The 13,018-nt window shown below is 40.8% G+C and overlaps 1 protein-coding gene across 3 annotated transcripts in view; it reads left to right on the forward strand.

Annotated features, from left to right (window-relative positions):
- MCU (mitochondrial calcium uniporter) overlaps window positions 1-11,644 on the forward strand; it is a 97,076-nt gene extending 85,432 nt beyond the window's left edge. For 2 of the 3 annotated variants that reach the window (XM_086466327.1, XM_086466326.1), the window contains 6 exons: window positions 2,873-3,043; window positions 3,943-4,047; window positions 7,208-7,368; window positions 7,855-8,058; window positions 10,201-10,317; window positions 11,497-11,618. In XM_086466327.1, coding sequence (XP_086322453.1) covers window positions 2,873-3,043; window positions 3,943-4,047; window positions 7,208-7,368; window positions 7,855-8,058; window positions 10,201-10,317; window positions 11,497-11,574 — 836 coding nt within the window. In that variant the 3' untranslated portion in view covers window positions 11,575-11,618. Of the gene's footprint in view, window positions 1-2,872; window positions 3,044-3,942; window positions 4,048-7,207; window positions 7,369-7,854; window positions 8,059-10,200; window positions 10,318-11,496 lie in introns of all 3 variants that reach the window. The other variant, XM_086466325.1, reaches the window with a different exon arrangement.
- The last annotated feature ends 1,374 nt before the right edge of the window (window positions 11,645-13,018 follow it).

Below are 13,018 nucleotides of genomic sequence, written 5' to 3' on the forward strand. Positions count from 1 at the left end.
GGCCGAAGGTGTCTGTAAATGTAAGTGAAATACACTTATATACAATAACTTTCTTCTACTTGTCCCATGTATTTAAATACTGGCTTAAAATTTAATCAGTGAAGATTAGCCAAAATGTTAGCTCTATAATTAGTGAAATGATGAAATGTTTTGTCCACTTGGTAACTTGTAGTGGCTCTCACGCAGGCAATCCACAGGGCTGTCAGGGCAGAGGAGAGCAAGGCAGACAGCCATATCGCCGTGTCTTTTTAGTAACTTTTACTGGAGCTCTCTGTTGCTGTCTGTTAGGTTTGTGTTATTGACATGTCCTTTAAATTTTTTTCTTTTTTTATTTGCCTCTGAGCTCTTCCCTCTCCAATGCAGTAAAACTCTGACCAGACATTACTTGTGTGGGAGGTGATGAGAGGATCAAACTGGAAGTGTATGGACTTCCCCACTGATGAATTAGACTAGAAAATGGCTTTTACAAGCTTTTTTTTAAGGAAAACATAAACCAGCTGTAATTCCAGGCTTACTGAGCCTGTCTTCTGAAGGACAATAATTTGGTTTTTAACACTTCACCTAAGCTGGAAATCTGTCAGAAAGTTTCTGTGTATGTTACCAGTGCTGAAGACTCTTGGTGGTGTCTGACCTATTGCGTTTATCACTGTGGTCTCCATCTGGTTTGTGGAGGATTAAAACACAGCAGGGCTGGTGCTGGTAGGCACTTCCTCCAGAGCTGGCAGTTATTGTGTTGTACAGCACACAGAGAAGTGTTGGTGCAAATGCTGTTATCTCTTCTGCTCTACAATGAACTGGCTCACTGCCTGTGTGATCAAGGTAGCATTTTAAATAAAGAATATTCTTCATGTCTTGTGGTTATGTAAGCAGTACGTAAGTTAATGTTGTGTATGCTGCTCACAGAACCAATGAATTCAATACTTAAGTGGCTATTTTAAGCTTCTAAATGTGTTGACCATTCCTTTTGAGCCTGCTATGACAAGTGTAGCTAATGCTAATCTATTTCTTACAAGTCTCTTGCTTGAATACTTGAGTGAAGGAATGCAAAAATCTGATAGCTGGTGTCATAACAGCTGCCGATAAGCTGCTTGAAATTCAGTCTGTCCAAATAAATTGGCAGTTTGCTTTATTTTTTTCAGTAAATACCTCACTGTTGTCTGAGTTTTAAGCTTTGAAACACTAAAGCTACTAAAATCCTATCAGGTGTCTGAGTCTTGAGAATAGTCATTTAAGCTTCCAAATACTGGGGCCTCTTGGGATGCTTTAGTCTTCTTAGATGTCCATACTCGGTCACTTCCACCTAGTCTTTAAAGGGGACATGAGGACCTCTTTGTCAGCATGGGATAGCAACCCCCTGGAAGAGGGAAAAGCCTTTGCATGCTTGATTCAATTCACGAAGGCATGTGACAGCAAACTCAAAAGCCTGTGAGAACTCTTCTGGCTTTGTAAAAGTGTGCTTGGTGGAGCCTTTCTCAACATACAAAAGCTTCCCTTTCCAGAAAGGCTTGCTGCCCCGAGACTTGTCCTAATATGCAGATGATCTCATGATAAATGGGTTCATCATTTGGCAACCAGTCATTGAAAGAAGAGGTATAAAGGCTGTTGGTGGCAATACTTTCTGAATAGTGGCACGCTGAGAAATCATTCCCTTCGGTAGTTAAAATTGCATTATTTGATTCTATTTCTACTTGCGTTGAGTTCTTTGAGCAATGAGTTTTGATGTTAGCTGCTTAAATTGACTTGGCATGTCAATATGTGAGTTAGTGAGTTTAAGTAGATGATATGCTTCATGTAGCTGGCCAAAGCTACAACAGGTGGGAATGCTAAGCCAGATGCAGTGTGGGTGGGTGCCACTGCACAGTCCTTGAGACATGGCAAAGGCTCTGTGCAATAAAAAAGATTGTAGATTTTTACATAAGGAAAATACATAGCAATCCAAAGTGAATCATTTTTAGGCGTGCTGCTATATCTTAGCAACTACTGCACTTGGGGACAATTTTGACTGTTTGACTCAGTAGAGGGCTTAGGGAATATGAACTTCTGACTTCTCTTTTCTATGTATGGATATCCCGAAGCTCACAGAGTGGGCTGTCTTTCTGGCAGTAAAATAATAACTAGCTTACAGTTCACACAGGTCGCTACCATAAATTTTAGAAGGTGCACTGAAATCCTTACGAATGCTCTGAAAAAGTTCCTGACAGAGCTGAAGAAATGGAAAATGTTTTATCTACACCTAAGAAGTAATATCTGTCTTCTGAGGTACAAAGTGTATTGATCCCATGAATTTTAGATGAAATGACCTTGAAGCTTAAACTCGGAGTGCTCTTCCAACAGCCTCATATTCCTGACTGCCCTCTTAAATTTTTGTTGCCTCAGGACAAAGAGGAGGAAACCAGAACTAAACAAGAATAAAAAGGGTTGAACCTAGGTCCTTCCCTGATTTTTCCTAATATACACAGTCTGCCTTTGCCTTCTGGGCTATAAATCCTGTTAAATTGCACAGTGTTTTTTTCTTCCATAGTCCAAAATACTTTGATTCCCAAAAACTAACCAAAACATACTGTGCTGCCATGTCATGCTTTTAGATATCATGTTGCCTTTAGTCTAAGTGTGATTGCGCTTACAGTAAGTATCTCTTACTTCTTACACAAAGCACAGAAAGTTTAACAGATACTGCCAAGTTAATGGGAGTGAAAACCTCTGATATTCCTCAGTTTTTCTTTGGTGGACAGATGGTGAATCAAAAATTTTGGCTGTTTTGTGTCCTGCTCATAACTATGTTTGTCTCTTTCTCCATGGGACAAACACAGAACTATTACAAGAAGATATGTTAATTTTTAATTATAAACTTGTATTTTTGTCATCTTTGTAGAAGTGACGGTGGTTTACCAAAACGGGTTACCTGTGATTTCTGTGAATCTTCCATCCCGGCGTGAACGTTGCCAGTTCACGCTTAAACCTATCTCAGACTCTGTTGGTGTGTTCTTACAACAGCTGCAAGCAGAGGACCGAGGAATCGATCGGGTTGCAATCTACTCAGCAGGTACTGTGGTGGTTTACAACCTGATTGATTTACTTACTTGCCAGATACTTTCATTCAGCATTTTGCTTTTCAAGTCAAAGTTTACGATGGTGTGAGTTCTTCAACTTTCCTGAAAAAGAAGGTAGAAATGCCATTGCTAGAGTAAGAATATTGTTAGCTCTCCCTGTGTAGTCACGTCTGCCAAGGAAATCTGACTGTAGAGCGAAGGAAAACATTCCTAATGCTTGGCTTGTAGACATCAGTCCTAATGGAGGTGTGTTTGCTGAGTTTCCTACTATGTAATAGGAAAGATACAGGCTATGCAACCTATGTAGAGGTGCTAATCAATTTGTAAGGAATTGGGTGTAAAAGGTGTGGTACAAGGGAAACAGTCTCTTGCTTGGTCAGGAAAACGCATCATGTTTCACTTAATGCTTCCTTCACTGTTTTGCTCAATTGCTCTGTGTCTGCTAGCCACCAAAGCTCTGAAACTTTGTTAGGGTGTCTTATGAATGTGCCATCAAAGCAGGTATTTCCTTAAAAGTCTTGGCCTGGGAGGGGTTGTTTGCTAGGTTAGTGATGTCAAAGCTGTCCAATAACGCTGGTGGGGAAAGATTAAGGTCACTTAAGTGGATAGTATTGCAAAACATAGTAAAATAGTCCAAGTGTGAGGGCTGAAGGGAACTGCTTTTTATAAGATGACCCCAAATATGACCAATATAGAAAAGCTACTGCATACATAGCTTGTATTTGCCATGTAAGGTCTCCCAGTACATGTATCCATCCTGACAGAGAGTATCATCTGTGGGGAAATGTAGAAGTCCAATAGTTGGATTCGGGATGGCATTACAACTTAGCCACAGCGCGTTTAGGTCCTTTGTTTCTACTGTTTTAATGAGTCGTCTGTGTTTGCCTTACAGATGGCACACGTGTTGCCTCCTCCACAGGCATAGATTTGCTTCTGCTGGATGACTTCAAACTGATCATTAATGATATCACGTACCATGTTAGACCACCAAAGAGAGGTAAAGCAGCCTGGTGCTGGTTAACATCAGAAATAAATTTCAGTATTCAGTTTCCTGTTTAATTGCAGCGTACTTCATTAACTTGTTCAAGAACGTGAAGTGTTATTTCTAAAGGAAACGTTGCAGTTTCTAATCCTGCCCTTGGAGTCTGATTTAGTGATAGCCAAGTAATAAGAGTAGTTAGTAATGAAAAGCAAATATTCATTCTTCTCAAAGCCAGTACCCCCTGCATGAGGAATAAATGAAGAAACGTAATTTCTTTCAATTTCTAAATTCTTCTGAATTTTTTGTAGTTACAGGAAAGTAATTTAATTGAACTCATTCCAAAGGAGTACAATACAAAATGGAAATTAGATTGAAACGTACATTATCCGATTTGGAAGAATAAATAGTTCCTTCCTAATGTTTCCTTTTAAGGGTGGTACTTTAGGTATTGCAAACAAACCTTGAAACCTTGTTAGTTAACAAACAGTGAAATAAATGAGACCGTGCTCTTATGAGGTTGGGTTACTAAGAATCAAATAGGAAGGAAAAGCAACCTATTTTGAATCAATAAGAAAATTGTTTTAAATAATGGGCTTTGGACACTTGTGTAATTTTCAAGATACGAAAACTTGCAAGAAGCTTTTGAGACACTCCAGTTGTTGCCGGAGGCAGGAACTTGGTATTTTTATCTACCATCTAGTTTTTCTCCTAGGCAACTTTATAGGCTTCATAAAGCACCAGGTTGTTGCATGCCTGTACTTATATCTGAGGACTTAAATGAAAGGACCAGTTTTGGGAATGTTGGTCTGCTTGTTGCTCGGCTCACAGATAGCAGGGGATTTTTGTTTACCTTATTGTTCTGCTATTGTTGCAGGCAATAATGTGAAGTTTGCAAGCAATATTTTTCCAAAAAAGAATTTTTAGACCTGTAGATGGGCAAACAAATTAGGAAGGATTTATAACATGACTTGCATGTCCAGTTGAGGTTAGATGGTGGAAATACCTTCTGCTATTTATCTGGAGGTTTTCCCTAGCGTTCAGGCCTTCCTCTCTTATGCCTCTGAGCAGTAGAGAATGAACAAAATCATTCACAAGGCAAAAGCTGTGAGGGAACTGTTAATGTTCTTTTTACTGTCTTGACCAGCCTGAATAAGGCAACACATTAAAGCAAGTTGATCTGTCAAAAATTGGGTGACTGACCATATCTTTTGGGTCTGAGAGTACCCTGGGTGGCCGACTTCTAGGAAGATCTGCTGATATATGCCATCTTCCTCTGTAGATGTAGTTAGTTTCCAAGGACCTTTTTGCAAGGAAAACAGTAAAAATGTATTCTAGCATTTTATTGCTTACAATACAAAAATATCAAGTAAAAAAGAAATTTCTGACTTGGGGAACTTTGTGCAGCCAGTTATCCTTAGTATGTGGGAGACTCTGGAACTGGGAGTACAGCATTGGGTGAGATGCTGTTTCTCCTCTATCTATGGGTTAGACTGACCTCCACTAGAGAAGGTTGTTGTTTTTTTTTTTTTTCCAATCTCCTTAAAGTCACCTTAATGGAAGAATCTCCATTAAGACTGGATATCTAAATGACTGTGTATCACACACACAAGAATGTTACTCTCTGTTCTGTCACCCTGCTGCTCTGTGTCCTGGATGTGGTGTTCTCATACTCTTGTAAGGGGAGTGAGGGTTTTAATGAGGTATCTCTTCTGACTGTTAGCCCCTGAGAGCAGGTGATAGTGTCAAGCCTAGTGGTCTAGTTGGTAATTTTTAATACAGCTAAATAAGAATGCAAACACGGTGTCTGTTTCTGCACAGGAGAAATCGCTGTCCCAAGGTAAGGCAATTCATACATCCCACTTACTTGATGTTTGAGAGACCAAAGTCTGTGTCAGTGAGTCAGTGTGGTTTTTGGTTAGCTTGCTTTTGTGTTATACCCATCGCGCGCTGGTAGGTGAGCTCTAGGATTGCCTAGGTTACATGAAATTGCTGCTTCTGATTCATTTGCCAAGGAGATTTCTATAGTTAGTTTGTATTCAAATGAATGTGCCCATAAATGGGCACTGAGATTTGTTCTGTGAAACTTTTCAGCTATTGCTTTTCCATTTTTACAAAATCACCCTGTGTATTTTGAAATGGAAGTACCAGAACACTGTAATCTTAAATACAAAGTACTTTTTGATGGTCAGTTCAGTAGGACCATATGGGTTTTCTTCATAGGGGAACGGGAGCCCTTTAACTGGGAGGGGGATATGGCGTGCTTTGTGTGCCTTTGCACGGACAACTGAGTCACTTCTTTCTGTCGAGCTGCTAGTGTTAAAACTTAAGCTGTCCATAGTTTATGTTTTTGGAAAAATCATATTTCAAGAAGATAACCTAAGGTAGGAGCCTAAGTATGCTACAAAAAATATTTTTTTAAACATTTATTTCTTCATTTGGCTAATGTCAAGTTCTTTTGCTTTAATCTGAAACTTGTGGGGTTTTTTTTTCCAAATGGACTGTGTAATACAATACCACCAGTCACAACTCTTTTACAAATTTATTTCCTTTAGGAATCCTTTTTGTGTTGAAATGCAGGGATAAAGGCTGTTTCAGTTAGTGGCCCTGTTACCTGCCTCTCTTTAAATACTGTGAGGGAGAATTTCATTGCCCTGTAGGCAGCACAGCAGGGGGTTGCCTGCAGAGTGCTGGGAAACAATTCCTGGCATTGGTACTCAAAATAGTTGGTCTAAAACTGCATATTCTGGGTCCACTAACCCAGGGTATCCGGTTGCCATCATCAGTAACTATGGTTGCTGACAGTCTCCAGTCTGAAATCTGGCTGTTTCTTGACAGCTGGTGTGATAGATCATACTGGTTTCGTTTTTCATTTGTCTTCATTGTCTTGTATATAAATATGGATCAGAAGGAGCTGTTGATACCTGACAAGCTTAATAGTAAGTATCTCTTTTCCTTGTTCTTGTCAAATTTTAGGAATATCCAGTAATAAAGCCTGATTTTCTTTTGAAGAAATTGTGTTGTCTTAGAGTGCTGGAGTTCTTTCAAAGGCTTCTCTGTTGAAAAGATAGTTTCATACATTTCCTGTGCACGCTAATAGCAGTTTCTGAAGAGTATATGAGAACTTCTGTGGATACATGCATATAAAGCAGTCTTTTTTTTTTTTTTTTTCCCCTAGAGCTCTTAAGCCATGAAAATGCAACAACGCTGAATGATGTCAAGACGTTGGTTCAGCAGTTGTATACTGCCTTGTGCATTGAGGAGCACCAGCTGAACAAAGAGAAGGAGCTCATAGGGAGACTAGAGGAATTGAAGGAGCAACTAGCACCACTAGAAAAAGTGAGAAGTTTCTCATTGTATTTTACTTATCCTCCAAATACAGCTTTAATTTATTTCAAGGTTTTAATTAGGTCCTGGCATGCTTCAAATAGTTTTAAGATCACTGAAGCAGAAGAGGCACTAAGTGTATACCAAGCCATGTCTGTTTCTGGTTTCTGTGGAAGTATTTTGTTTCCTTGCTTTATATAATTGGAAATGAACTTGGTAGCAAATAAAGACTCAGGCTAATGCAACAGAATGTCTCTGAGCGCAGAGAAGTAAACACCTTTGCAAGGCATTCAGAGCATGCTCAGAGTAAAATATGGATGATGGCAAGATACTGATAGAAAAGAAGTCTAGAATTGTCTGCATAATCTAGACTCAAATCATGTGTTTCAAACTACTTAGCATTAATATAAATAAATAATGCTATTTTTACATTATCTCTTAATGATATTAACATCATTATTTTTGAGAATACAAGGTATATGCTTTTGTCTTCTACAGGTAAGGATGGAGCTCAGCAGGAAAGCAGAGAAGAGGACGACCTTGGTGTTGTGGGGAGGCCTGGCCTACATGGCCACTCAGTTTGGGATTCTGGCCCGCCTCACCTGGTGGGAGTATTCTTGGGACATTATGGAACCAGTCACCTATTTCATCACCTATGGCAGTGCCATGGCGATGTATGCTTATTTCGTAATGACTCGCCAGGTAGGGCTTGTTGTGCTGATGTTGACGCTTCAGTAGAAGACTTTCTTTGAGCTCTACTCCCTAGAAAAACAGCAAAACCGTGCCTGTTAGAAGTAGCAGCTTTGCTCCTTCCTTATCCTGTTGGAACCTAGATGCCACTTGGTTTAATTTGTGCTGACCAGGATGGTGGTGTATGGTTGTGGGATTTTCTTGTGGTGGTCATTGCTGATTTCCTGGTTGTCTTCCATAAAAGCTTATATATGTTCAATGATTGACTGCTTTAGGTATACAGGTTCATCTACTGACAGGTAACTGTTTCTGCAGGCACACACATGCAGCCTTATGTTGACTTGCACCAGAGGCCTGCAAGTGCTGTCATTTATCAGCCCAAATGAACTACGGGTGCATGAGGTACTTTCTGAGTTTCAAGGAAGCCCACCTGTCTGACATGAGATACTGGCCTTTTTAAAGAGACAAACATTTGGGGATCTTGTTGGAAATGCTTTTAGTTAGGTGTTTCACAGATCTGGCTTCCCATCCAGATGAAGGATCATTCTCTGGATCCCTGTAGTTGTGACAAACTCTGTATGACTTTTCTAGTACATCACTCCCGTTTAAACTTCATAATCCCACCTAAATAACAAGGGAGGGAGGGAGGGAGGGCTCAAAGAGTCTCTACTGTCACAAGACCATCAGAAGAGAAGCTACAGGTGTTCCAGTGTGGTGTCCCAGGGGCCTGTCAGCTGCATCATTTCAGGGGCTGAGGCCTCGCATGCCCCTGTCAGGGCTGCTGCAGTAGCTTCTGCCAAGTATGGTTGGAACTTCTGCCATGTGTGAGCTCAGATTTGATGTTTCAGTTGTCATCTGTATCAGCTAGTACCTCTTGTGCCAGACCTTAAAAATCTCAGTGTTTCAAGGATGGCATGACTCTGAATGCGGCTTTTCTTCTGCCAGCCCTGGTCATTGGATACACACCAGACACAGGCTGTGTGATGTTCCAGTGCAAGGGAGAGTTAACTTCAGCAGGCAGGCCTGTGCTTTGTAGAGGCTGTGTGGGATTTGGTGTGAACAGCTCTGCTGTTCTGAGTTATCTGCATGCACTAAAAAGCTGTGACTTTTTGTGGTAGAGTATCACTGGCAAAAGCTGTGGTATTAGCTTCTTGTTCTCACTTGCATAGCTTGGTTGAGAGATGAATTCATGAGCTACAGTTGCTTTAATTAGCCACTGAATGTTTATGACCTTAAGAGAGTAAGGGCTATCTTACCAAGGCTTTCTTCTGGTATTTATAGCTTTTTTTCTCCCTTTCTCCCCACAAACTTGTCAGTATTGGAACCCTGAAATGTGTTAGTTTTTGTTCTCTCTGCAAGGAAGGATTCACACATTTAGGACAGGAGGGAGGTGATGGTAACTCACTGCTAGAGTGTCACATACTAGTAGAGAAGCAAATGCCTGACTGTACTGAGTCTGGCTGGGATGGAGTTAATGTTCTTCAAAGCAGCTGGTGTGGTGCTGTGTTTTGGATTTGTGACCAAAACAGTCTCAATAACACACCAATGTTTTTGCTGTTGCTGAACAGTGCTTGCACAGCATCAAGGCCTTCTCCGTTTCTTGTTCCTCCCTGACCTGCCTCCTTCCACCCCCGGGAACAGGCTGGTGATCGGTGAGACATTGTGAGGGGACACAGCTGGGACAGCTGACCTGAACTGACCAAAATGCTATTCTGTACCATATAACATCATGTTCAGCAATGAACTGCGGGGGAGTTTGTCCAAAGTAGCTGTCCCACGGAGACTGGCTGGGCATTGGTTTGCTGGTGGGAGGTGGTGAGTGGTTGCTTTTGCATCACTCTTGTGGTGGTTGTTTTTTTTTTTCTCTTCACTTATTAAACTGTCTTTATCTCCACTCCTAAGTTTTTCTTGGTTTTTGCCCTTTTGATTCTCTTCCCCCATCCAGCTGTGGGGGAGTGATTGACTGACTGGATGGGGGCTTAGCTGCTGGCTGGGGTCACCCCACCACAGTGCGTGAGCTTAGACAATGCTGTCTGGTCTTGTGCCTTCACTGGCAGAAACTAGTCATCCTCCCAAAAGACACCTGATACATAGCATCCTGTGTTGCATCCTATTGTGGCTTTATTCCGATCTTCTCTCCTTTTTTCTTTTTAGGAATATGTTTATCCAGATGCCAGAGACAGACAGTACTTATTATTTTTCCATAAAGGAGCCAAAAAGACACGATTTGATCTAGAGAAATACAATCAACTCAAGGATGCAATTGCTCAGGTAGCAAGATTTTTTTTCAGAAATAAGGTCAAGAAATTACTGCTTGCTATTTCTTAGCTGCTATTAATAGATGCACTTCAAACAAGAATGGCTATATCTTAAGTTTTCAGCCTATTTCCTTGTCACAGCCCCAGTGCAATCACTGAATTGGCTTTGGTATGCCCAGGAATAGAACTGTTGGATGTGTAAATCAACATGAAACGATTGCCTGTATCTATCTGTAAGGGCCTTTTAGAAACTGCTGGCAAATCTGAGTTGCTTCAGGCACTTCATGCCTCGGAGGAGCCTAATTCAAGATTTCCTTTCTTCTCAGCTCCTACACACCAGATGGATTTAGTGAGGCATGAAGACTTGCATCCATTCAGTTTGTGTCTTCCTGACATAGCACTTCAGTGCACTGGGTTGCAGTCCTGGAAAGTAGTGTTCAAAAAATTTAGCTGTATTGTTAGAGGCAATGGGGGGCAGATTTCTCATGTTCTGGAGACAGACGCTTTTGGCAGACTGTCCACATCGTGGGATCTGCTCAACAAAGGAGTTGGGTAGAGATCTTTGCTCATGTTTCTGAGAGCCTTTCTGCAGAAGGATGGCATGAGCAGAAAAAGCAGAGCTACCGCATTCTTCTTCACTGCTCCATATCATTCTCTATTTATTCCCAGGCTCTGGAAATGACAGTCTAGGATATCCAAGGCAAGATGTATTCTCGCCACGCTGTGTTGAATATGGATGCCCTTGAGTGGCTGTATTTTTGTGGAGCTTTTTTCTAGAATCAACCATTCCCATTAATCTAGTTGGGGTGGTTTTATTTTATTAAAAAAAACAAAACAAAACAAAAAACCCACAAACAAACAAACAAAAAACCCCAACCAAACAAACAAAAAACCAAAACAAAATAAAAACAAAACAAAAAAACGGTTCCAGTGAGTTTGTGGGGATCAGATCTTCCCTACCATATTCCTTTTAAGTGGCTGCATGTAGACAAGTTTAGACAGGTACAGAGCAAAAGTGCTGAGAATGGTTTTCCCAAATATGAGCCTGTGAACTTGTTTCACTTTTGAACACTTCCCTTCTGGACAGAAAAAAACAAGGAAATATGGAAAAGCTTTCTGTTCTGTAAAGGGGAATGGTATTGAGGAGGGTGTATTGGGAGCTTATTCTTTATAATGTGTCTTTTACTTTTAGGCAGAATTGGACCTTAAGAGGCTTCGAGACCCGTTGCAGGTTCACCTGCCCATCCAGCAAATTGATGAAAAGGACTGATCAGCAAAGAAGCTCTGAACCCCGGCAAAAAACCTGTTCATAGCTCTTGCCTTTTTAATTAAAGCATTGCAGGTGGAAGCTGGGAGGTGGTGTGGGGGTGGAGGGTTTTTACCTTTAATCAAGACAAAGGACTGTAGGGGGGGAAATCTCTTAAATATGAAGATGGGTCGTGGTGGAATGTTAGTTCTGAAAAGGGCTTGGCAAATAGTCACATTTAAAAACTTGTCTGAATGTCAGTTGTGTACAAATACAAGATCGGGGAGGTTCATGAAAAGAATGTAATGCTGGGGTGTAGGGATGTCTTCTTCCAACTTTGCAGGGTCTGCCTCTTGATAAGACACCAGCAGCCTGCTTAGCTTTTTAAATTTTCCTTTACCTGATTCAGATCTCTCTTTCTCTCTCAATAAAAAAAGGAGGAAAAAAAAAAAAAAGAACAGAGAATCCAAGCCACCTGGAGCTATGGCTGGTGATCAGAACTTGTACTCCACCGCCATTAACACGCACACTTCTGATCAGACCTGGTCTCTTTTATAAAGTTACTACAAGACTGCTTTCTACTGGAAAACCGTGAGCTTCCCCTTCCCAGCCCACCCCATGTGCTCCACTGATTTCCTCCTTTGCTTATTTGTAGCACAGATTGGTTGTAGCCAAGTGAGAGAAGGAGGGCGTTTTCTTCTGGACATTTGATAATTGATGTTTTGGATTATTCCATAATAACTATATAAACTTTGCGTCCCAATGCCCTTGAGCTCCTTCTAGAAATCAATGGCAGCATTGCATGAGAGGTTTTTTTATATTCAGTCTTAAGTGAGGGAGATTCCCCTCTTCCAACCCCAAATCTGATAGCCACCTGGACTATGAAATTATGAAGGCTTAAAGGATTATGAAACAATCACAGAATCATGACTCCTGCTTTTAAATGAATAGTTTCAGAACAAGGAGTAATTAAATTTGATATTTGACTGCTTGTGTAATGAGATAAAAGGTCTCATATATGGTCAAAGCATTTTTCCTTGCCCAGAGGCCTTTTGGAAGCCTGGGGCTCATACAGTGCAAGACACAGAACTACTTCAGTTCTCTAGCACTTTCCTCTAATTAAGTAGCTTTAAATGAACTTTGCATCCTAAGGTCAGAATTTCTTAGGAGTGGCTAATGACATCTTGTTCTTAGCTAAAAGAAATAGAGGAAGGAAAGTCAACCCATTGCCCTCTCTTCTAGTTAAGGCTGGCTGATTTCTAAGCAGATAAACTGTCTCTTCATTCAAAGCAGGTCAGTCTGTTTTAGCATCCTGCTGATAAATACTGTGGAAACAGGATGAAGGTGGGAGAAAGGCACTAAACTTTATACACAGAAAGGCTGGCTGCTTTTTTTGATGTTTCACTACTACTCCTCACTGTGTCATGGAAAGAGGCTTCTGTGTTTTTGGAGAACCATGTTTTAAGAA

Source organism: Leptosomus discolor, chromosome 6, assembly GCF_034619465.1.
Source record: "Leptosomus discolor isolate bLepDis1 chromosome 6, bLepDis1.hap2, whole genome shotgun sequence".
Taxonomy (NCBI): domain Eukaryota; kingdom Metazoa; phylum Chordata; class Aves; order Leptosomiformes; family Leptosomidae; genus Leptosomus; species Leptosomus discolor.